This window comes from Schistocerca nitens, chromosome 3 (genome assembly GCF_023898315.1).
Source record: "Schistocerca nitens isolate TAMUIC-IGC-003100 chromosome 3, iqSchNite1.1, whole genome shotgun sequence".
In the NCBI taxonomy this organism is placed as follows: domain Eukaryota; kingdom Metazoa; phylum Arthropoda; class Insecta; order Orthoptera; family Acrididae; genus Schistocerca; species Schistocerca nitens.
Window position 1 is genome coordinate 418,602,424 of NC_064616.1, and position 23,659 is coordinate 418,626,082.

At 40.5% G+C, this 23,659-nt stretch overlaps 1 protein-coding gene across 1 annotated transcript in view; it reads left to right on the plus strand.

Annotated features, from left to right (window-relative positions):
• The first annotated feature begins 3,521 nt into the window (after positions 1–3,521).
• Positions 3,522–23,659, plus strand: part of LOC126248360 (cysteine-rich hydrophobic domain-containing protein 2) — a 57,346-nt gene continuing 37,208 nt past the window's right edge. The window contains exons 1-3 of the mRNA XM_049949280.1: positions 3,522–3,738; positions 3,978–4,188; positions 21,758–21,874. Of these exons, the coding sequence (XP_049805237.1) occupies positions 3,617–3,738; positions 3,978–4,188; positions 21,758–21,874 (450 nt within the window). The 5' untranslated portion in view covers positions 3,522–3,616. The remainder of the gene's footprint in view (positions 3,739–3,977; positions 4,189–21,757; positions 21,875–23,659) is intronic.

Consider the following 23,659-nt stretch of genomic DNA (forward strand, 5'->3'; position numbering starts at 1 on the left):
GCTTGGGTCGCCCCTACCGGATTTCCCTTCCCTTGGTTACGAGCTACATTCTCATTTGGTTGCATCGGTATTTTACTTCACGGCTTATCTGGAGCAGCAGCAGACGCTTTCGCAATTTCGGTTGCCGGCGCCTTCCCTGAGGCGTTGACCGTGATTTCAGTTTGGCCACCACTTCCTCGTTCTTTATTAATTTCACTCACTTTCTGATCGAGGGAAACAAATGGAGACTGCAGTTTTGCAACCTCTCCCTGAATTTGTTTATTAGCAGATAGATTCTGATCTTTGCAATCGGCTACTGCACCTGTTGTTTCTTGCAAATTAAAGCTGCTTACACCCCCTTCATTTTCTGGTACCGTACGTGTATTATCTTTCTGTTCATTAGTTTCCACTCGCATTTTGCCTTCAGGTTCCTCTGCCTCCTCATCACACTGTTTTTGCTTGTGAAGTGAGGGAGTGGGACAAGACAGCTCGTCCTCTGAACAACTATCAGTTATCTCCAGAGGTCGTTTTTTCGGTTGCCTTTCAGTTTCACGAGTAGTGGCAACAGGGTTTCCTTTTGTTGTTAACGGAGGAAATTGACTGTTATCGTGAAGGGAGACATCAGCTTGGCCCTCTGCGTTAACATCCTCAACCAGTTGATCTAGGCTATTCTTTGGTAACAGATCATTTAAGGTAAGCTCCTCACGCTGTATCAAATTACTTTTAAGAACAACAGTTCGCCGCGGACATTCCTGTCTGAAGTGGCCGGTTTCGTTAAATATATGACAGGGAGCTTCCTGACCTGTATAAACAATTTGTGCCTTATACCCACAAACAGTTATGTGAGACGGAATATTCGTCTTAACGTCCATCTCTACACAGCGCACCCCGTTAAAACACTGCAGTTTAAAACGAGGCGACCATCTTTCATTTGCAGTTGATTTTACATCTCCGTAGTTTGAAAGAGCTTCCTTAATCTTATCATTTTCAATTTCAATGGGAAGATTCAAGACACGAACGGTTTTGTAATGAATCTCCGCTCTATAGATGGAAACCTTACTTTTATAACCATTTCTAAGCACAAAATCTACATCATAGCCCCACTTTCGTAACACTTTGTCAACAGTCGAAGCACTGATTAACTTGACAAAAACACAGTATTTTTCCTGATCCAGTTGCCGGGTATGGACGGTTTCAGAATTTAGACCAATTACCTGTGTAATCCACTCATCTATTTCCAGGGACGTCGGTTGAACAGGACGGGATTCCTTGTCAAAAGCAAATACCAGAGTATTCTTCCTGATATTTGCATTTTGCAGCCATGGTTAATCCAGCGAAGCAATTTCGGTTACACAACCGAAATTCCAAGTAGCCGCAGCAAGACTAGAAAGAGCGATCAGATCACAAGTAACAGGAACGAACACGGAGATTAACGGAAGGACGGCACTCGGCGAAGCACAAGTACAGCGATGTAAACACTGAAGTGCAGCGCAACAGTTAGCAGCGGCCACTCGCGAGCGCGGCTGAAACGGAACGCTGCGTGCCGGCTAATTTGTTCGTAGCGGACGTCCGATGACAGCTGGTCAGGTTCTTTGTTGATCCGTTCACTCAGTTTTTTTTTTTTTATTACAGAGGGTAGCTAACCCTCTGACCGAGCACGCTGAGCTACCGTGCCGGCGATTAAAACTGTGTGCTTGGCCGAGAATCGCGGCGCAAGAGTGCTCGGGAAGAAGAGAGCGGCCTACTGTACGCGAGGTTATCCGATGTGAACGGATCCCTGACACTGAAAAACCCTCCCAAAGAACAGGAGAGTCCCGCTGGGGGGTTTTGCAACCGAGGTTGCGGTGAGTTGAGCCGAAGCTCTTGCTGCTTAGCGCTCGGAAGCGTTAAGCGGCTTACGTTTGTTCGCGGCGCTCCGAAATGTAATGAAATGAAATGGCGTGTGACGAGGGCCTCCCGTCGGACAGACCGCTCGCCTGGTGCAAGTCTTTCGATTTGACGCAACTTCGGCGACTTGCGCGTCGATGGGGATGAAATGATGATGATTACAACACAACACAACACCCAGTCCCTGAGCGGAGAAAATCTCCGACCCAGCCGGTAATCGAACCCGGGCCCTTAGGATTGACAGTCTGTCGCGCTGACCACTCAGCTAGCGAAGAGCATCACTCGCAGATATGCCTGTTACAGCTTATTACCGACCACTCCGTAGATCTATGATCGGGCAGCTACGCCAGGTGTAGAGATCAGCGGTCCGCTCGGGTCGGCTGCTCGACTGCAAATACTAGAGAAAACGAAACTCCCCGCCTTCTTTAATACCGGCGGGTTCGCCACTCCTGGCATCTAATGGCCAGTTTCGCATTACATATGAGGGTCCAGATACTTTTGATCAGATAGTGTACCAGTGTTTTGGTGGTCTTCAAGGTCTTACCCCCACGCAATATTGTAAGTTATTCAGTATAACAATAGCTAAACTATTATACGCGATCTTCCAGTGTCATAATACGCTATTTTTTCATGATTTCGATTATACATTAATAGTGCTTCCCTTCACAAAAACCAACAAGCAACTGAGCGTAGAGGAATTGAAAATAATCATTCTAGTTAGAAATTATTAGAAGCTGAGGTATCTTTGCATTGTTGCATACGCGATGCTTTTACCAGACCACCTCGCAGCTCCTATTTCACGATAATTGCCGAGCTAGTTATTTCAATTGCTCTGAAATCGCAACTTCAGCTCGGCGCGGCGGCGACATAGAAAAGAGCAAAGCGTGGAAAAAGTACCACATTGTTGTAAGAAAGGTTCAGTCCTTTAGACTTTGCGATTTTGAGAGTTCAGAAAGTTGTATTTGCGCACATTCAAGTTGAAGCATTTGTGTAACTCTAAAATAAGAACATTTCTCCACTTTCTTGAAAACCTACCTGGACAATTTTTAGGGTCCAAGAAAGAGGACACGTCCAGGTAAAAAGAGGTCGTCTGATAACCCTAAATAAAACGAAATTCGTATGGTGATTTACATTAAAATTTTCTAGTTGTCAAACAGACCGATTTAAATACTTTCAATAGTTGTAAAGCAATTAAAGGCATTATTGCTACACTAATGAAGAATTTCCTGAAGAATATGTGCCACTAGGTCACACAACTATTTTAAAACAAACTTCCGAAGTAACGTTGAGCACTAGTTTAGAACACGGCTTCTGAAATGGCTTCATAAGAGGGAAATTGTGTTACACGTTTCGAAAGACCGATGACCGCCGCAGTCTGGTCCCTTTAATCCCACAAACCACGTTTCGAAATGCTAGTTTTCCAGCGTAATTAGAGTGTAACGATGCTCAGGTAGTTAAAATTTTCTTAACTGCCATGAGAAGATTGCTTGATTTTATTTACTTTTCTTCTGCACTCTGTTTACCATTTTGGGTAGAACCTTATGGCAACATTGACTTTTTCTTATAGAGCTGAGATTTATCTATAAAGTATTAATTGCCAAGAACGGTCTGTTACAAACCGTTGAGCATCTTTGGTTCCATTCAGCAGAGTGAGCAGCCTTTCATTTTCGTAGAGTTGGCAGAGGGCATATCACGCATTATTTGTTTTGATGCTGATTTCGTTTCTCAACATAGTCATAAATGTAGTGTCATGGCTGACTTCGATGCAATTTACGAAGAAGAAGAAGAGGAGGTTGAAGTTCCATATGAAGAAAGCTATGTTACCCTTGTCCCAGACCCAGTTGTTGTTCGTGGAGCAGGCAATATGACGGTGTAAGTGTTGCGCGTTTCAGGAATATTTGGAAACTCATGTTCGTACCAGTGATTACAGTTTGCATAATAATAGTATATTTATGTATACTTAACGTGAAACTGAAGTGCAGTGAGAAATATGCTGTTATAATCTTGATAAACATATTTACGACAAGTCCTGTGTGAGGCCGTTAAAGCTCTGTTGGTCTTCAAAACAATGTGGAATATGCATATTAACCATTCCTTTTGTTCTCTGGCAGGTTTGGGTTAAGCAACAGGTTTGAAGCAGAATTCCCAAATGGCCTTGTTTCTCGTGTCGCTCCGGAAGAATACAAGGCAACAATTATGCGTGTGAACAGTGTTTTGAAGAAAACCTTGCCTGTCAACGTCAAGTGGCTGTTTTGTGGCTGTGTTTGCTGTTGCTGCACGTTAGGCTGTTCCTTGTGGCCTGTAATCTGCCTCAGCAAACGGGTATGAGTGAAACAAGTTTTTCAGTTATTTAGTTGCATGCTCATCATTTCACCATAGGCCTAAGTGTTATGATTCAGAACATGTCAATTGAGCTATAGTTTGCTAAGGTGGCCATAAAAAACCTGTATTCTTCTGGAAATTTACAAGTGCAGAATTGATTACTTATGCATACTCAAGAATCCCTTAAAGAAATAGTTGTTTAGAAGAAATTACAAGCCTATGTACTTGCAAATACTTGTGCTGTCTATTAGACATTTTATTTCCACAAGCAGATTGTTAAAGAGTTTCATAGCTGTATTTTTCACTCCTCTCTCTGTTAGATTCACTGGAGTAAAGTGCAGATCATTTTTCCTTCTAGTATCTCTGTTAATCTAGAAATGCTGTGTTTTAATAACAGATCTCTCCAGTGAGTCGTGTTAAAGCTGTGGTTAATACTCCCCAATTGCTTAGACCGATGCCCTCAAGAGATATAGATGGCAATCCCATACATTATGTTAATTACTTTCTTTCATACAATGAATACTTTTTTGCTTATGTGAGGAATTACTGCAGTATATGCTCCGTACTGTATGACTTCAGTGATAAAAAGTCATCTTAGTCATTTCTTTGTTTTTGAAGTTTACAGTTATTTTTATGGCAAAAGTTGGTAAACCTAAATGCTTTAGCATGCCTGTGGTTGTTCAGGTTGTTTTCATCAATACTGATACCCAGAAAGTTAAAACTGTGTATTATTTGTCATTTAGTGATAGTATACAAAATTAATAAAACAGTTGAACAAGCTCTTTCTTCTATCCTCCCTACCCACTCTCCCAAGTACAGAATTAGTTCATTTGTGGAAAATCAGTTAACAGTTTTATCAGTTATGGGAAATTTCCCAGGTTGATACATCTTTGTATTGTTTGACAATAATGCATAATGTATCATCTGCAAAAGGGACTAGTTTTGCCTCCTGATTCAAGTTATTACTACAGTGCAAGAACAAGAAACATGTGGCACTCTCGTTGTCCCTTGCAGGTGATAGGTTGTCTGTGTTTGTGAAGTTATCTTAATGTCCTAGTGTAATTTTCTGTACCCTCTTTCTTATATAGCAACCTACCAAGTCATGTGCTTAAACATGTAGCCCAACAACATTTTATTTCAGTAATAGAACATATTGAATGTCACAATCAAACACCTTCAATAAGTCAACTAGGTCCTATCCTGTGAGTGGTTACATTTATTCCTTGTATTATTGAAGAGTATTCTCTACTGATCTGATATCATAAATGGATCTGTCAAATGCTAAGACTGCTGTAGTGTAAAGTTGAGTGAGGCATGTAATTTCATAATATAAACCCAATTTTCACAGGAGAGACAGATTACTGTAAACTGAGTGTACTGTTTCCCTAGGTCATTCTTTAAGTATCTCTGTTTACACATTTCTCTTTTGTTGGACAATATTCGAAAAAGAAAAGGGGCAGAACACTTGTTTTGGATGTCTACATTAACGCAGATTAAAGCAGGTGTATCTATTTTTGAAACTTGTTTGTTTACAATGTAAGTGGTGTTTTTGGTATTCTATAGGTTATTTGCAGTGAATTGTCTATAGATAGGCCTAAAAGGCAATTTGATATTGCTACTAATGTAAATTTTATGTAAATGTGGAGGTTGCTATGTTTAAAGCAAAACTTCTAAAATTGTCAAACAAATTGCGCACGCACGCACACACACACACACACACACACACACACACACACACACACACACACACACTCACACACACACACACACAAAAAAATCTCATTAACGAATACAAAGTAACTTGTTCGGGCTTTCTGGATTACAACAGAGACTAGAAGACAGCACTTTTGCATAAAGAAAGTAAGAGTTACAGGCTTGGCCTGCTAGAAGAATTAGAGATTTTTATACGTTTTACTCACAAAGATGGATCAGATTTAAATAAACAGGTTCAACTCAAAAATAGAAGATGTTTCAGACCTCTACTTTTGTTAACATAGCAGGGAAATGGCGGTCTTCCATGTGACAGTAGGTTATGTCATTTTCCTCGCCTGTTAATGCTAGTGGCACTTGCGTTTCTTCTTTGTTATGATGTAAGTTATACTTCTATAGGTTTTATGTTCATAGTTTTTTCAATTGTGTTGTATTTGAGAGTATTATACGTTTTACAATCTTCTTCCCCTCCCCGTGCCCTCCCTCACCATCTCTTTCCTTCCCTCCCTCTGCCCACATTCCTCTCCCCTTTCACTCTCTTCCTCCCACCTGCCATCTCCACCCTGGTTCCTTTTGCTATTGTTTCTATTTCCACTATTCATAGTTTTACATAATTTGTTTTTACTACAATTACTTTTTATATTTTATTATTTGTTACTATTTCATTAATTTTAAATGTGTACACAGCTGATTATGAGCAGGTTTTTAATTTTAACTTTTGAAGCAACTTTCGCATGGTAAAGTTTTATTCACTACCATGCACCCTCCTTGTGCATACTGCTAGTACCCTCTCTTGCCAGAAGCTTTCTTTAGCGCAAGTGTTGCATATGTAACACTAGTGCACTAGCTGCACATTGATTTGGAAGTATCATGTGACAATAACCATGTATTGTGTGTTTTAATATATTATGGAGGTGAAATTGTATGTTTGACTGATGCCTGTCAGCTGTATTTTAACATACCTTTGCCACAACATGTAATTCAATAAGTCAGAATAATTTTTTTGTTTTTGTTGATGAGATATGGTTCTGTGTGTGTCTATATTAATCTTAACACTTTTTACTGGTAACTTACTTAGGTTGTCTAAATTTCCTTCTGAAGAAGACATTTTTTATAAAAACAGTGAAACCATGGTAAAGGGGTTTTACTAAACCTTCCAGTTTGCAACTGATTGACCGTTTACTATTTCTGCAGCAAAATATGATTTTATGTAACTTGGACTAAAAGTACATGTGACTTCACAAAAGTTTCTCAATGCAGTTTGGCTTGTGTCCAATAGAACTAACTGTTGATCTATAAAATAAGACAAAAACTAGACAACTGCAATATGCCTAAGAGTTTTAGAACGTGTCCTGTTGGCTGACACACCCATAGAGGTGTTGACTGTGTTTTAAGGAAGTGTATTGAATGGTCGTATATTTGCAAATATGCACCAAATGATGTGCACATTCACATTTGAAATGTAATAAAGTTTTTCAGTATTAAGATGTATGCTGGCTTGGAATGTTTTTAATGTTATTTAGTTGGTGGACTCTCACTGCATGCATGGAGGAATGGGAGAGATTTTGGTGCAAGAGAGGTTTGGAATGTCTTGTTTTTATCCAGAATTTGAAGCATCACATATTCATTGTTTTCTTTCCCAGTAAACAGTTTACATCAGTAACACATAATTACAGTCTGTTACTTTTCTTTCATGTTAGACATTAAATGCATGTTGTTTGTGTAGTGTTGGGGGATTTTTTTCTTTCCATGGATGTAGTGTGGTTTAAAGGTGAAGAAGTTTATGATGATAATCTAAGATACTTTATTATTACCAATTGCGGGTTAAGTATTAGTCTTGATGTTCCTGTGCTTTTGCATAATATTCAAAATATTTGAATACAGTTTTTTAAATGCTTGCAATTTATCGCCTGGAAGTTGTCTGAGCTACAGTGCTAAATAGGAAATTTTTGATTCAGTTGTATGTTCCCGTTGAGCTGTTGAATGTTAGAGTATGAGAGAACTGTCAAAGTTGTAGGTAGCTGAAACATTATTCATGGACAGTATTTCTCTAGGTCTACATGCCGGAGATTGACCTGAGGAAATTTTGCTGAGACCTCTGTCATTCTGTTGGCTTAAGACTACTACCCCCCTCCCCCCCCCCCCCCCCTCTCTCTCTCTCTCTCTCTCTCTCTCTCTCTCTCTCTCTCTCTCTCTGTGTGTGTGTGTGTGTGTGTGTGTGTGTGTGTGTGTGTGTGTGTGTGTGTGTGTGTGTGTGTTGGGAGGGGGGGGGGGGGACATATTTTTTGATACGGTGTTTGTCCATCACATTCCTTGAAGATTTGTACTATAGGGGCCAAGGTACATGTATGGACACAACATCATAAAATACACATTACTGGATTCTTATAATTCGTGCCAGAGTTGGTAAATGTTATAAGTCCAAAAGTTAAAGGTTGAGTTCTTTGACATGCCTGTGGAATTTTCATGACAGTTTCTGTGATCTCCACCTCTCACATTGCTTTGGCATATTGGACAGTGTTTCATACTACATTTTAAGTAAAATGGTTTGATAAGTTTCTTCAGAAGTCAAAGATAGTTGAGGTCATACTACCCCTTTGCAGATGAGAACACTATGATTTTCAAATCAACCTGTTGCGTTCATGACTGGCTTATGTTTGCCTGTCAAATTGTGCAGAATGATGTAGCAAAAGATTTGGTTGTTTTTATGGATAGAACAGTTCCAGATAACGAATAATTTATTCAGCTTCAGGGTTTTTATTGGTTACCAGAGGCTTGGTCCATATTAAGTCAGCTGAGGGTTATATCGTCCAATATTTATTATTTTTTGTCAGTTGTGTGCACCCATGGAGTAAATTAAAGATCATGTTCTTTTAATGTGTTGATCCTGTGCTATTCAAATGTCAAGACATTGAAAAAAAATTTATTATTTGGAAAAGTCAAGAAACAAAGATGCATATGGCTTCCATACCAATGATTCTAAGCAGCTGAAATTTATGTCATTAAAAGGGCTTTGTTTAAGCTTTAATTTGATTCACATCAAAATAGTACTGTAAGATTTGTTTGATTATAATAAAATATTTTCAAAAAATTGGGAAATCTGAGGTGCTACTTTCTCTAAAAAGAAAAGAAGTTTCCTTGTGCAGCCTATGTATACAAATAGTGGTTCACATTTAAATATGGAGAAAGTATGGTTTCGTGAAACATAAAAACATTATATGAAGCAAAAGGACTAAAATCTATCGGTAACAAACAGTGAAATCTATCCTTTTCATCAAACACAAGTTGAGGTGTTGGGCTTCCCATGAATTGAAAAACATGTTTATTAATTATTTATTATGTACCCAACAAGATATTTAAATAATAAGTTGCCTAAAATAAACTACTTCATAAGAATATAATAGAGGGAAACGTTCCACGTGGGAAAAATATATCTAAAAATAAAGATGCTGTTACTTATCAAACGAAAGCGTTGGTATGTTGATAGGAGACAATAAAAAACACACACACAAATTTCAAGCTTTCGCGACTCAAGGTTGCTTCGTCAGGAAAGAGGGAAGGAGAGGGAAAGACGAAAGGATGTCTGCTTGTGTGTATATATATATAACAGAGGGAAACATTCCACGTGGAAAAAATATATCTAAAAAGAAAGATGATGAGACTTACCAAACAAAAGCGCTGGCAGGTCGATAGACACACAAACAAACACAAATATACACACAAAATTCAAGCTTTCGCAACAAACTGTTGCCTCATCAGGAAAGAGGGAAGGAGAGGGAAAGACGAAAGGATGTGGGTTTTAAGGGAGAGGGTAAGGAGTCATTCCAATCCCGGGAGCGGAATGACTTACCTTAGGGGGAAAAAAGGACAGGTATACACTCGCACACACACACATATCCATCCACACATACAGACACAAGCAGACATATTTCAATATGTCTGCTTGTGTCTGTATGTGTGGATGGATATGTGTGTGTGTGCGAGTGTATACCTGTCCTTTTTTCCCCCTAAGGTAAGTCTTTCCGCTCCCGGGATTGGAATGACTCCTTACCCTCTCCCTTAAAACCCACATCCTTTCGTCTTTCCCTCTCCTTCCCTCTTTCCTGATGAGGCAACAGTTTGTTGCGAAAGCTTGAATTTTGTGTGTATATTTGTGTTTGTTTGCGTGTCTATCGACCTGCCAGCGCTTTTGTTTGGTAAGTCTCATCATCTTTCTTTTTAGATATATATATATATGTGTGTGTGTACCTGTCACTTTTTCCCCTCTAAGGTAAGTCTTCCCGCTCCCGGGATTGGAATGACTCCCTTAATACCCACATCCTTTCGTCTTCCCCTCTCCTTCCCCCTTTCCTGACAAAGCAACCTTGGGTTGCGAAAGCTTGAAATTTGTGTGTGTGTTTTTTATTGTCTCCTATCAACATACCAACACTTTCGTTTGGTAAGTAACAGCATCTTTATTTTTAGATATACAACTTCATAAGAATATATTTAAGGTTTTAAATGGTGGTGGTATCAACTAAAGTTTAGATCAGGGCCAGCAACAGTCACGGTGGTGTTTATCTACTGCTCATATATTGGCAACACGTCAGTTTTGCATAGCTAGTAGAAAGATACTTTTACATATCCAGTGAAATTGAAACCATTGTCTTGTTCACTTTTTTTTTTCACGTGTTTGTGAGTTTCAGAGAATTTTTGTTATTGTTGCAGCCAATTATACAGGCTGGTCCATTGGTCCATTGATCGTGGCTGGGCCAAATATCTCACGAAATAAGCGTCAAACGAAAAAACTACAAAGAACGAAACTTGTCTAGCTTGAAGGGGGAAATCAGATGGCGTTATGGTAGGCCCGCTAGATGGCGCTGCCATAGGTCAAACGGATATCAACTGCGTTTTTTAAAATAGGAACCCCCATTTTTTATTACATATTCGTGTAGTACATAAAGAAATATGAATGTTTTAGTTGGACCATTTTTTTCACTTTGTGATAGATGGCACTGTAATAGTCACAAACATATGCCTCACAATTTTAGACGAACAGTTGGTAACAGGTAGGTTTTTTAAAATTAAAATACAGAGCGTAAGTACGTTTGAACATATTATTTCGGTTGTTCCAATGTGATATGTGTACCTTTGTGAATTTATTGTTTCTGAAAACGCGTGCTGTTACTGCGTGATTTCCTGTGAATACCACATTAATGCAACGTCAGCTCCAGTGAACGTGCTTCGAGAACCAATCCACCTGTCATGAAATATGCTATTCAATACCGCTTCAACTGGACGCGAGCTATGTGCCAGACATCCATCATGTTGGAAGTACATCGCCATTCTGTCATGCAGTGAAACATCTTGTAGTAACATCGGTAGAACGTTACGTAGGAAATCGGCATACAGTGCACCATTTAGATTGCCATCGATAAAATGGGGGCCAATTATCCTTCCTCCCATAATGCCGCACCATACATTAACCCACCAAGGTCGTTTATGTTCCACTTGTTGCAGCCATCGTGGATTTACTGTTGCCCAATAGTGCATATTATGCCAGTTTACGTTACCACTGTTGGTGAATGACGCTTCGTCGCTAAATAGAACATGTGCAAAAAATCTGTCGTCGTCGCATAATTTATCTTGTGCCCAGTGGCAGAACTGTACACGACATTCAAAGTCGTCGCCATGCAATTCCTGGTGCATAGAAATATGGTATGAGTGCAATTGATGTTGATGTAGTATTCTCAACACTGACGTTTGTGAGATTCCAGATTCTCGCGCAATTTGTCTGCTACTGATGTGCGGATTAGCCGCGACAGCAGCTAAAACACCTACTTGGGCATCATCATTTGTTGCAGGTCGTGGTTGACGTTTCACATGTGGCTGAACACTTCCTTTTTCCTTAAATAATGTTACTATCCGGCGAACAGTCCGGACACTTGGATGATGTCCAGGATACCAAGCAGCTTACATAGCACACTCCTGTTGGGCATTTTGATCACAATAGCCATACATCAACACGATATCGACCTTTTCCACAATTGGTAAACGGTCCATTTTAACATCGATAATGTATTACGAAGCAAATACCGTCCGCACTGGCGGAATGTTACGTGATACCACGTACTTATACGTTTGTGACTATTACAGCGCAATCTACCACAAAGCGAAAAAAGTGGTCCAACTAAAACATTCATATTTCTTTATGTACTACACGAATATGTAATAAAAAATGGGGGTTCCTATTTAAAAAAACACAGTTGATATCCATTTGACGTATGGCAGTGCCATCTAGCAGGCCAGCCATAGCACCATCTGGTTTCCCCCTTCAAGCTAGATGAGTTTCGTACTGTGTAGTTTTTTCATTTGATGCTTATTTCGTGAGATATTTGGCCCGGTCACTATCAGTGGACCACCCTGTATAAAGTAGAAAGTGATTCAGTTCTGCACGGTGATGTAGTCCGTTGGTGCATGTCTCGTGGATTAATTGCTGAGAAATTAGAATGTGGCAAATGTGGAAGTGAAATGACTCTTGAAAGAGTCAAAGGTTTGTGTGGATGGAATCATATGAAAGTTCAGTAATAGCTCTTGCTTCTTGTAGTGTTCTATTAGAAGTTATTTATGGATTTATGAGCGTACATCAAAATTTATGTACCGAGAACTGGATTTGGTCAAGCAAACTGTTGGATGGGAGACAATTTTGTGTAGAAGTTTAAGTGGAAATCTGCTTGAGACAGAACGAGAAACATGGCAGATTGTTGAGATTGATGAATATCAGCTCGTTATGAAGTAGTTTGGGAGATGGAATACAAAAAAACTGGAAGATACCTGTTTGGCAGTATCCAGAGAGGTACAAACAAATTTTTGTTGTTGTTGTGTGTAGGCGTTCAAAAGCTGTTCCTTTAAAAATTATTCTAGAGAATATTTTGCCAGGGATAACAGTGATATCTCACAGTTTCTCCACATATAAATGTCTAAAAAACAAGGGTTTCCAGACCTTAATGTAAATCACAAGTTGACTTTCAAGTATCCAAAGACAGGTTCCCATTCAAATACCATAGAGAGCACATAGGGTGCCATTAAAGGTCCCAGCATGGCACGAGACAGTGCAAGACATTCTTCGATAGCTGTCTCTTCGAATGTGTGTGGAGGAAACAAAATGGAAATTTGTCGTGCTTGTTTTTATGTATTTTGCAGGCGGCTGCATTGGTGTCCAGGCCAAATGAATAAAATTTGTTGCAGTTTCATTTTTGGTTTGTTTTCACTATTAATTGTTATTCCTAAATAGAGCAGCAATTCTATTAACATATTTTGATGCGACAACTACTTGGCAGATGTGGAAGTGTGCATGGGTGTTGGCAAAGCCAATGATTCTGAAAGTCAATCCGAGGTCTGGGTTAGGTTGGAATATGACAGTTTCACTCACAAAAATACTGCACCGAGCAAGGTGGTGCAGTGGTTAGCACACTGGACTGGCATTCGGGAGGATGACGGTTCAATCCCGCGTCTGGCCATCCTGATTTAGGTTTTCCTTTATTTCCCTAATTGTTCCTCACAGATTCCAGGATGCTTCCCTTGAAAGGGCGTGGCCGACTTCCTTCCCCATTCTTCCCAAATCCAGTGAGACCAATGACCTCGCTGTTTGGTTTCCTCCCCCATAAACTATTATAATGAACTTTCTTGTAACGAATATTTCACTATTTTCCAAACATGTCACAAATTAAGAAACTGTTGTTAGGTAGCATTCTAATTGCACAGCATCATTTGCTGCATGTGAGGCGAGCAGGAATTACGTTAATAATCTTCATTGTCAGAAGTATTTATTGCTTTTTCCCAATCCATTGCGAATAACAAAGTTAGAGATAGGTTTGGAGCTAAAAACACATGTTAAATTGCTGCAAGTAATACAAACAGCAGTTAAAACAATTGTAATCTTTATTGTCAGAAAGTCTCATTGCTCTTTTTGAATATATCGTGGGTTACTAGGCTTTCCTTAGGTTACCAGATACCAGCTCAATTTAAATAGCTGTGACTGAAACAAGAAGCAATTAAATTTAAAATCCTAATTCACAGCAATGTTTCACTCTTTCTTCCACCCTGACAGCTGAAACACTCTTTCATTGCTTTGGTATGGCTCGGCAAGCACTGACAACTTTCCTGCACAATACAGCTAAGTATGCCACTGACGTATTCTAGGCTTTCATCATGGTATCTCATCCTAAGTCTCTGTTTACACTTTTCCAGTAGGTTTGGAAAAGAATAAAAAATGAAACAATAGGTCCCTTTGGATAAAGAACACTAATGCCGAATTTCCTGCGCGCTCGTTTTCGAGAAAGTAAACAAAGTGTTACCAACTTTGAGAACTAAATTATTGGATTAGGCATTTGTAACATCTACATCACAATGTACTACTCCATAAGCTATCTTATGGTGTGTGGTGGAGGGTACCCTATACCACTACTAGTTGTTTCTTTTTCTGTTCCACTCACAGATAGAGTGAGGGAAAAACGACTGTCTGTATGCCCCTATACGAGCCTTAGTCTTTCTAATCTCATCTTTGTGATCCTACATGAAATGCACATTGGTGACAGTAGAATTGTTCTGCAGTCAGCCTCAAATGGTGGTTCTCTAAATTTTCTCAATAGTTCTCCTCGAAAAGTGTGTCGCCTTTCAGTGATTCCCATTTGAGTTCCCGAAGCATCTCCATAATACTTGCGTGTTGTTCAAACCTACTGGTAACAAATCTAGCAGCCCACCTCTGAATTCACTGACAGTCAAATTTTCTGAGCAAGTATGCTGTTTAGAAATGATTTTGCATAAATGGTTTACCATTAAGGAGTATTACTTAATTTCAGTATGAAATTCAGGCACAGGAATAAGAAAATAGTTTGAGTACCTTCAATGATTTTAGAATTGATGAATCGGGACAGTAGCTTGTCACATTGTTCCTCTGTTGTTCAAAACTCAAAGTGGATGCCAAGAATGGGTTTTTATGGAAAACGGTACAACTCCTTAGGCATTAGGATGTGATTTTCATATGATCTCTGTAAACTTGCTTTAGACCCAAGTCTTTCGACAGTGCCTCCAAACCCATCGCAAAAATCAAATGGCTCTAAGCACTATGGGACATAACACCTGAGGTCATCAGTACCCTAGACTCTAGACTTAGAACTAAAAAAGAACCTAAGGACATCACACACATCCATGCCTGAGGCAGGATTCAAACCTGCAACTGTAGCAGCAGCGTGGTTCCAGACTGACGCGCCTAGAACCTCTCAGCCACACCGGCCAGCCCCAAGCCCATCGCAAGTCTTGTTTTAATAAATATTCTGAAGACATGTAATAAGAAAATGTTCTTTATTTTTATAATGTGGGGCATTACCATCATAAAAGTAGAACATATTTGGCATGTAGTAATTCCATGGAAACATTGTGATTACAAAACACTTTATTCATGACACGCTTTAAGTAATCACCATCTTGTCAAATAGTCTTAGGAAAGCTCATACAATTGATCAGTATAAGAAAAATGTACGATCTCATGTGCTGTTGCCATTGGGTGTATTTGCAAAAGATGTTATTTTGATACGTCACATGCCAGTAGAACACATTTCTTTTATGTTAGGCAATTTTTCCTTTAAAACTGAGACCACCTTTGATAGGAAAACAGATGCCAGTGTGTTGTGTTCTTAGCAGTCAGAAATTAAGGCTCAGTTCAGATGTTTTCAATTCTGTGTTATCCTCACTGTAGTCCACAAGAAAAGGATGCAGTGTGGTTGGCTATTCCATGTAATAGGAACTATTAAGTGAAATCAGTGTGGGCCAGTGGTATAGTCAATAGTTGATTTCCCTTTCAACACATCCTTTCCCCATCTTAAAATTATCAAAGGCAATCAGAAATTTGTAGTAAATGCACATATTTCAGAGAAAGTAAAAGAGGGATTTTTGAGATTTTAGAAAAGAAATTGTTTGCATTTTAGTAACTTCATTTTTTTCAAAAGCCCTTCACTAAAAAAGGACTAGCATGGTAGTATTTGTTAACGTTATTGTATTTGCGCATTGTAAAATATTTTTAAAATATCAGAGATAACTGTGACATGAAAAAAAAAAAAAAAAAAAAAAACTAACCGAAGTTGTTGGATTTAATGTGGACAAACCCCTAAACCATTTCAGGCACATGCTAAATGTTCACCACATCAGCTAATAGATTTCCTGCTATTTGATTGCTTATTTACGTGTTCAGTTCTTTGTTCTGGTCAAAAACCTTCCTTGAGGTCTTCTTAAATTTGACTGTACACTTTAAATTTTACAACATACACATAACGGTTAAAAACAATGTATCAGTGTGTCACAGGTTTATTACTCTAATACATAATAGAAACTGCATAAGAATGTAGGAAAAAAAGATACTCTTCGAACTTGCCAAAGATTACAGATCAGAATGTAAAGGTATGCAGTTAGTTCTAATCATTCCCAGAGAACATTTTAGCTTTGAAACTAAAGCTATATGTACCTTCTGTGATGTTAAGAAGCAAGTTACTTCATAATTTAGTGTTAACAACACAGAGGTGGTTGTCTTTGATTTATTGACACGAAGTCAGCATGGATTCAGAAAATATTGTTCTTGCAACAATCAACTAGCTCTTTATACGCACGAAGTAATGAGTGCTACTGACAGGGGATGTCAGATTGATTCCATATTTTTAGATTTCCAGATGGCATTAGACACCGTTCCTCACAAGAAGTCTTCTAACCAAACTGCGTGTTGATGGAATATTGCCTCAGTTGTGCGACTGGATTCGTGATTTTGTGTCAGGAAGGTCATGGATTGTAGTAATAGATGGAAAGTCATAGAGTAAAACAGAAATAATATCCAGTGTTCCCCAAGGTAGTGGTATATGCCCTCTATTGTTCCTGATCTATATTAACGACATAGGAGGCAATCTCAGTAGCCGTCTTAGATTGTTTGCAGATGATGCTGTCATTTACCATCTTGTTAAGTCATCAGATGACCAAAATGAATTGCAAAATGATTTAGATGAGATATCTGTAAGATGCGAAAAGTGGCAATTGACCCCAAATAAAAAAAAGTGTGAAGTTATTCACATGAGTACTAAAAGAAATCAACTAAATTTAGATTATGCGATATGTCACACAAATCTTGAAGGCTGTAAATTCAACTAAATAATTATGGATTACAATTACAAATACCCTAAATTGGAATGATCACATAGATAATTTTGTGGTTAGAGCCAACGAAAGGCTGCGATTCATTGGCAGAACACTTAGAAGGTGCAACAGGTCTACTAAAGAGACTGCTTACATCACACTTGTCCACCCTATCCTGGAGTATTGCTGTGCAGTGTGGGATCCGCATCAGGTGGGACTGACGGATGACATCGAAAAAGTACAAAGGGCAGCTCGTTTTGTATTATCGCGAAATAGGGGAGATAGTGTCACAGACATGATACGTGAATTGGAGTGGCAATCATTAAGACAAAAGCGTTTTTCAATGCGACGGGATCTTCTCATGAAATTTCAATCACCAGTTTTCTCCTCCGATTGTGAAAACATTCTGTTGGCACCCACCTACATAGGGAGAAATGATCACAACGATAAAATAAGAGAAATCGGGGCTTGCACAGAAAAAATTTAAGTGTTAGTTTTGCCTACGCGCCGTTAGAGAGTGGAATGGTAGAGAGACAGCTTGAAGGAGGTTCATTGAACCCTCTACCAGGCACTTTATTGTGAATAGCAGAGTAATGATGTAGATGTAGAGATGCTTAAGCACTTTTAGTTTGAAGGGGATTGAAGATAATAGAGAATGTGAATGTCACCTGGAGTTGTGATAACTGAGAGAACTCTGAAACATTCTTTGTGTTTGTTAATGACACTTTTACTGCCACACACACACACACACACACACACACACACACACACACACACACACACACACTAGAAATTTGTTGACTTCAAACATGGGAGCTCTTACTATTTGAGACCTTACCTACTAAAGTATCATGGTAGTCAAAGAGAAAAAGTTATCTTTCTTTTTGTTAAGTAAGCACATGGCCCCAGACCAACAGAAACTGAATTTTCGTTCTAGATAACTGTTATCTAGATCTTTAAAGGAGTAACTTAAGAGAGATTTTTGCATTATGTAGAAGTGTGTGTGAAAGGATATGTGATCTGATATGTCTTTCAGCTTAGCAAAGTGATTATAATTTGGTAGGTTTGAACTTAGGTTCCGCTTCGTTGGCCCAGTTGTAATCAGCTTGGAGAGATTTGTAAATAAATTTAATGGTCACGTTGAAGATTGAGTATTTAAAGAAGATAGTTGTAAGAAAAGACTAGTGATCCTAGTGCTGGTATTGACAACTTGTAAGCTCTGATTTAAACCATTTATAGACCGTAATAGAGAATCCCGTTCATTATATTTGCAAGCAGAATGTTAAAAAGAAGTGTCAAAACCTGTACAGCAGTAGAGAACAATTGTAATTGCTTGTTGTCAGAACATAGTTCATTTTTTGTTATGTACTGAATGCCACACCAGTACCTGTTACGCAAAATGTGTTGATATGGAAAATGAAATAAGATTTGCTACCAGATTGAAAATATCCTTACAACCACAACACAGTACATTATCTTGTTTGGGATGTCATTTACAGTTATAATAGTAACGTCTGTTGTGTACCACAGAAACATTGTCGGGCCTTACTGTTAATGTTAGTCACTAATGACTTTTGTTATTTATGGTTTCAGAGTTTGAGAAGTATTTGCCAATAAAATTTCCATCCACTGAAGTTTCCACCAGTGATAGATATGTTAATCTTTTATCCACCAACACCAAATTATGTGGTTTCTAAGAAGGCTTAAATCATTGGAACTTTCTAGCAGTTAGAAATTTTGACAGCCTTATATCATGTAGGTTAAGTATAAAATAATGCTCAGCACCTGTTACGAACTTCCAGCAAAAATTAAATTTTCTGTGATTCACATGTAACTTTTGTGGCCTTTCTACAAGCTTCCTCTTGTATACTTTCAAACTGATAAGCAGAGGGTTGATGTGTTGGTAATTATGAAGTTTGCATGTGGTAGTTGAGGGATAATAGCCTCTCTCATTTATTATTATTTTTTTATGCACTTGATTTCTTCTATGACTAATTAGTCCAAAATGAGGCACACTGGGATTTGGGTTTAGTTAATTTGTGTGTTCCGTGGACCATAATTGTGCTCTGTAGGTATGTTATGGTACATTTCAGTTAGTTTACAACTGACACTTTTTGTTTTTAATGTTCATCTTAGGATACCTTTAATTTCATGTTATTGTACTGCATTGTTGCCATTTTATTTGACTTTGGAACCCAGAATAGAAGGAACAGAGTTAGTCCCTGTTTGGTCATACAGATTTAGGTGTTACGTTGTGAAAGTTGGTCTGGTTTCTTGAACAAGGCCATTTCAGGTTTCCTTCACCATCATTACCAATCTAGCTATTGCACCCTCCGCAGTGACCATCAATGTTTATGTATCAAAGTGATTATTTTAACTTTGCATTAATTGTATTTTTTTTGTTAAAAGAATCCTTGCAGTGATGCGAAAACATGTTTTTTCCATGGAAAAAGATTTTATATTCTCCAGCATGTAGCCAGCCTCAAGCGTTTGCAATTCAAGTAGCACACTGAATGTAAGCTTTTGATTTAAGCGTCTTAGATCTGAATTTTTCCTGGAGGAAGGAAAAGTTTTCTTTATGTGGTAATGCGCATAGGTGAATTTCTAATGATTTTTAGATGCAAGATTTATACAAAAATAAGTACCCATTTTCAAAAGATACATTGTACACTTGGCTTCATTTTATGGACTAAAATAACAAATGGTGAAATATCCTCTATTGTAATAAATAGAAAAATGATCATTCAATAATTACCGTGCAAAATAACAATTTCAGTTATACAGTGGAATGTAACGAACCAGCCACATCTGTCTATTCTGGTAATAATGAGCTGCTGCATACTGCTACATTGACTTGCTGATAGTTTCATAGAGATCTCCAACAGTTAGCAGCTTTTGCACATGATGAAAAGGTTGAACATTTGCTAATGTGTACCTCAAGTTTCCACTGGGAAAAATGCTTCTGTTGCACCTAAGATACAGTAAAATTTAATGTACTTAATTATAGCCAGAGGCACCTGAAAGAGTTAAAGGAAAAATGAAGTTCTAAATTTGTTTGAAATTTGTTACTGCTGTGTTAGTGATTGTTTAAACTTTAAAACACTGATTATTAAAATATAGACCTGTTGTTGCTATCAGCAAGCATTTCTTTTGTTACTTATTAGGTATTCATGTGTATTTCTTAACCATTCTTGGACGGGGAGGATGTTCATCAGTGATGTCCTTAAAACCACTCTGACAACTGACATGACATGCAAGAAAATCTGATTTATCGGTGAGGTGAAGTGATGATCGCACTTTTTTTTTCTAGATGGTTTGTGTAGTGAAAATATTGTCCTCTGTTGTATTCTTAATCTTTAAAAGCAGCATAATGAGATGCTTTGGTGGCCTCTAATACAAAAGGCATGTTCAGAAAGTAAGTGTGTTGTGACAGTAATGGGCTGCAGTCTTTCTTTTTTTGAGGCTGGACAACACTGAGTGTTAGAGGGGGAGTCCCCTAACAAGAGCGACTGTAACAGTAACCTGGTAGTTTATAAACTCAATTTGTAGGATCCAATTGTGTGAAAGATGTCGGTAAGTAATCATTTTGAGTGCAAACCATGTGAAGTGATAAAGTTACTGCTCATAGAAGGAATAAAACCTACAGAATTTTTTTTGGGAAATGAAAACTGTTTAAGATGAAGGTGTTAGTAACAGAATGAGTGTGGTTAAGTGATACAGGGAGTTCAGTGGAAGCACAACAAATGTTCAAAACAGAGCAATGGTACATCTTACTTGATAACTAATGAGTTGGTGCAAAAAATTTAGGAAACTGTTTGTGAAGGCAGCAGGTTTACAGTGGGTGAAATGTCTGCGGTGCTTCAACAACTCTCCAGAACTATCTTATATGAGACACTCGCAGAAATGCTGGGCACCAGAACAGGTGCACAAGATGGGTCCCAAAACAACTGACGTCAGTAGTGCAAGAAAAATTGGGTCGGTAGCCCTTGCAGGTTTAAAGAGCGACTTGAATTGCAAGATGAAGATTTTCTGAGATCTGTGGTGCCTTGAGTTAAAACATTGGTGGCTCATTATATGCCTGAGACAAAAAGACAGTCATCACAGTGGCATCACACCAGTTCCACATCTGCCAAAAAATTCAAAACCACAATTTCAGACAAAAGAATCGTGACCTCAGTGTTTAGGGACAGAAAAGGCATCACTTTGATCGAATTTCTGCCTAGGAGGGAGACCACCAATGCACAACGATATTCCAAGGCCCTAAAAAAAACTCAAAGGAAGCATTAAAAACACCAGGAGGGGAATGCAAATGAGAGATGTCTGCTTGTTGCACAACAACACCTGTCCTTGTCCAGCATTGACCACCAAAGTGCTCTTGGACTCAGTTGGTTGGGCCCATCACATACAGTGAACAGGATGGCGATTATGTGGAAAAGTAGTCATCAAGTGTATCAACAGTATACTGTAATTGCTCAAGTACATTTTTTCGGAAAAAAATTATAAACTTAGTACACTTTCTGAACATTGTTCGTACTTTTCAAGTATAAATTTTTGCTGAATATTGAGTAAAATTTTCTCGAATTTTGATATTAAAACATGTCTTTTCAGTTTCAGTAACTTGAAAACTTTGCTCCTTTGTCTAATAGATAAGTGTAATCATTGGACTTATTTCATGTATTTACTCATTTTGCTTTTACTATTGTAGACTCAGCACTCTATAGACAAGTTACTGGAGTGGGAAAACAGTCATTTGTACCATAAACTTGGCCTGCACTGGAGACTTGCCAAGCAAAGATGTGATTCTTCATCAATGATGGAATATGTAAGTGCATTATTTAATCCTGTACTATATTTTTTACTGCCAGAGAAACCAGACAGCCCAAGTACCAGAAAATAATAATTTCCAACCCACCGTCTCCCACTCTGCCTCTCCCCCGTGATCTGCCTCTCCCCCGTGATCTGCCTCTCCCCCGTGATCTGCCTCTCCCCCGTGATCTGCCTCTCCCCCGTGATCTGCCTCTCCCCCGTGATCTGCCTCTCCCCCGTGATCTGCCTCTCCCCCGTGATCTGCCTCTCCCCCGTGATCTGCCTCTCCCCCGTGATCTGCCTCTCCCCCGTGATCTGCCTCTCCCCCGTGATCTGCCTCTCCCCCGTGATCTGCCTCTCCCCCGTGAGCTGCCTCTCCCCCGTGAGCTGCCTCTCCCCCGTGAGCTGCCTCTCCCCCGTGATCTGCCTCTCCCCCGTGATCTGCCTCTCCCCCGTGATCTGCCTCTCCCCCGTGATCTGCCTCTCCCCCGTGATCTGCCTCTCCCCCGTGATCTGCCTCTCCCCCGTGATCTGCCTCTCCCCTGTGATCTCCCTCTCACACTCCTCCCACCCCCATCCCTTCTCCCATTCCCCCCACACCTCACTACCCCCAAGCTCATGCAACCACCCACTCCCCCCCCCATCTCCCATCCCACCCTCTCCCCAACCTCCCTCAACCTCGCTCTCCCTCCTCCTGCTCCAACCCCCTCTCCCTCCTCCTGCTCCAACCCCCTCTCCCTCCTCCTGCTCCAACCGACTCTCCCTCCTACTGCTCCAACCCCCTCTCCCTCCTCCTGTCCCAACCCCCCTCTCCCTCCTCCTGCTCCAACCGACTCTCCCTCCTACTGCTCCAACCCCCTCTCCCCTTACTCCTCCCCCTCTCCCCTTACTCCTCCCCCTCTCCCCTTACTCCTCCCCCTCTCCCCTTACTCCTCCCCCTCTCCCCTTACTCCTCCCCCTCTCCCCTTACTCCTCCCCCTCTCCCCTTACTCCTCCCCCTCTCCCCTTACTCCTCCCCCTCTCCCCTTACTCCTCCCCCTCTCCCCTTACTCCTCCCCCTCTCCCCTTACTCCTCCCCCTCTCCCCTTACTCCTCCCCCTCTCCCCTTACTCCTCCCCCTCTCCCCTTACTCCTCCCCCTCTCCCCTTACTCCCCCCCTCTCCTCTTACTCCTCCCCCCTCTCCCCTTACTCCTCCCCCCTCTCCCCTTACTCCTCCCCCCTCTCCCCTTACTCCTCCCCCCTCTCCCCTTACTCCTCCCCCCTCTCCCCTTACTCCTCCCCCCTCTCCCCTTACTCCTCCCCCCTCTCCCCTTACTCCTCCCCCCTCTCCCCTTACTCCTCCCCCCTCTCCCCTTACTCCTCCCCCCCTCTCCCCTTACTCCTCCCCCCCCTCTCCCCTTACTCCTCCCCCCCTCTCCCCTTACTCCTCCCCCCCTCTCCCCTTACTCCTCCCCCCTCTCCCCTTACTCCTCCCCCCCTCTCCCCTTACTCCTCCCCCCCTCTCCCCTTACTCCTCCCCCCCTCTCCCCTTACTCCTCCCCCCCTCTCCCCTTACTCCTCCCCCCCTCTCCCCTTACTCCTCCCCCCCTCTCCCCTTACTCCTCCCCCCCTCTCCCCTTACTCCTCCCCCCCTCTCCCCTTACTCCTCCCCCCCTCTCCCCTTACTCCTCCCCCCCTCTCCCCTTACTCCTCCCCCCCTCTCCCCTTACTCCTCCCCCCCCGTCTCCCCTTACTCCTCCCCCTCTCCCCTTACTCCTCCCCCTCTCCCCTTACTCCTCCCCCCTCTCCCCTTACTCCCCC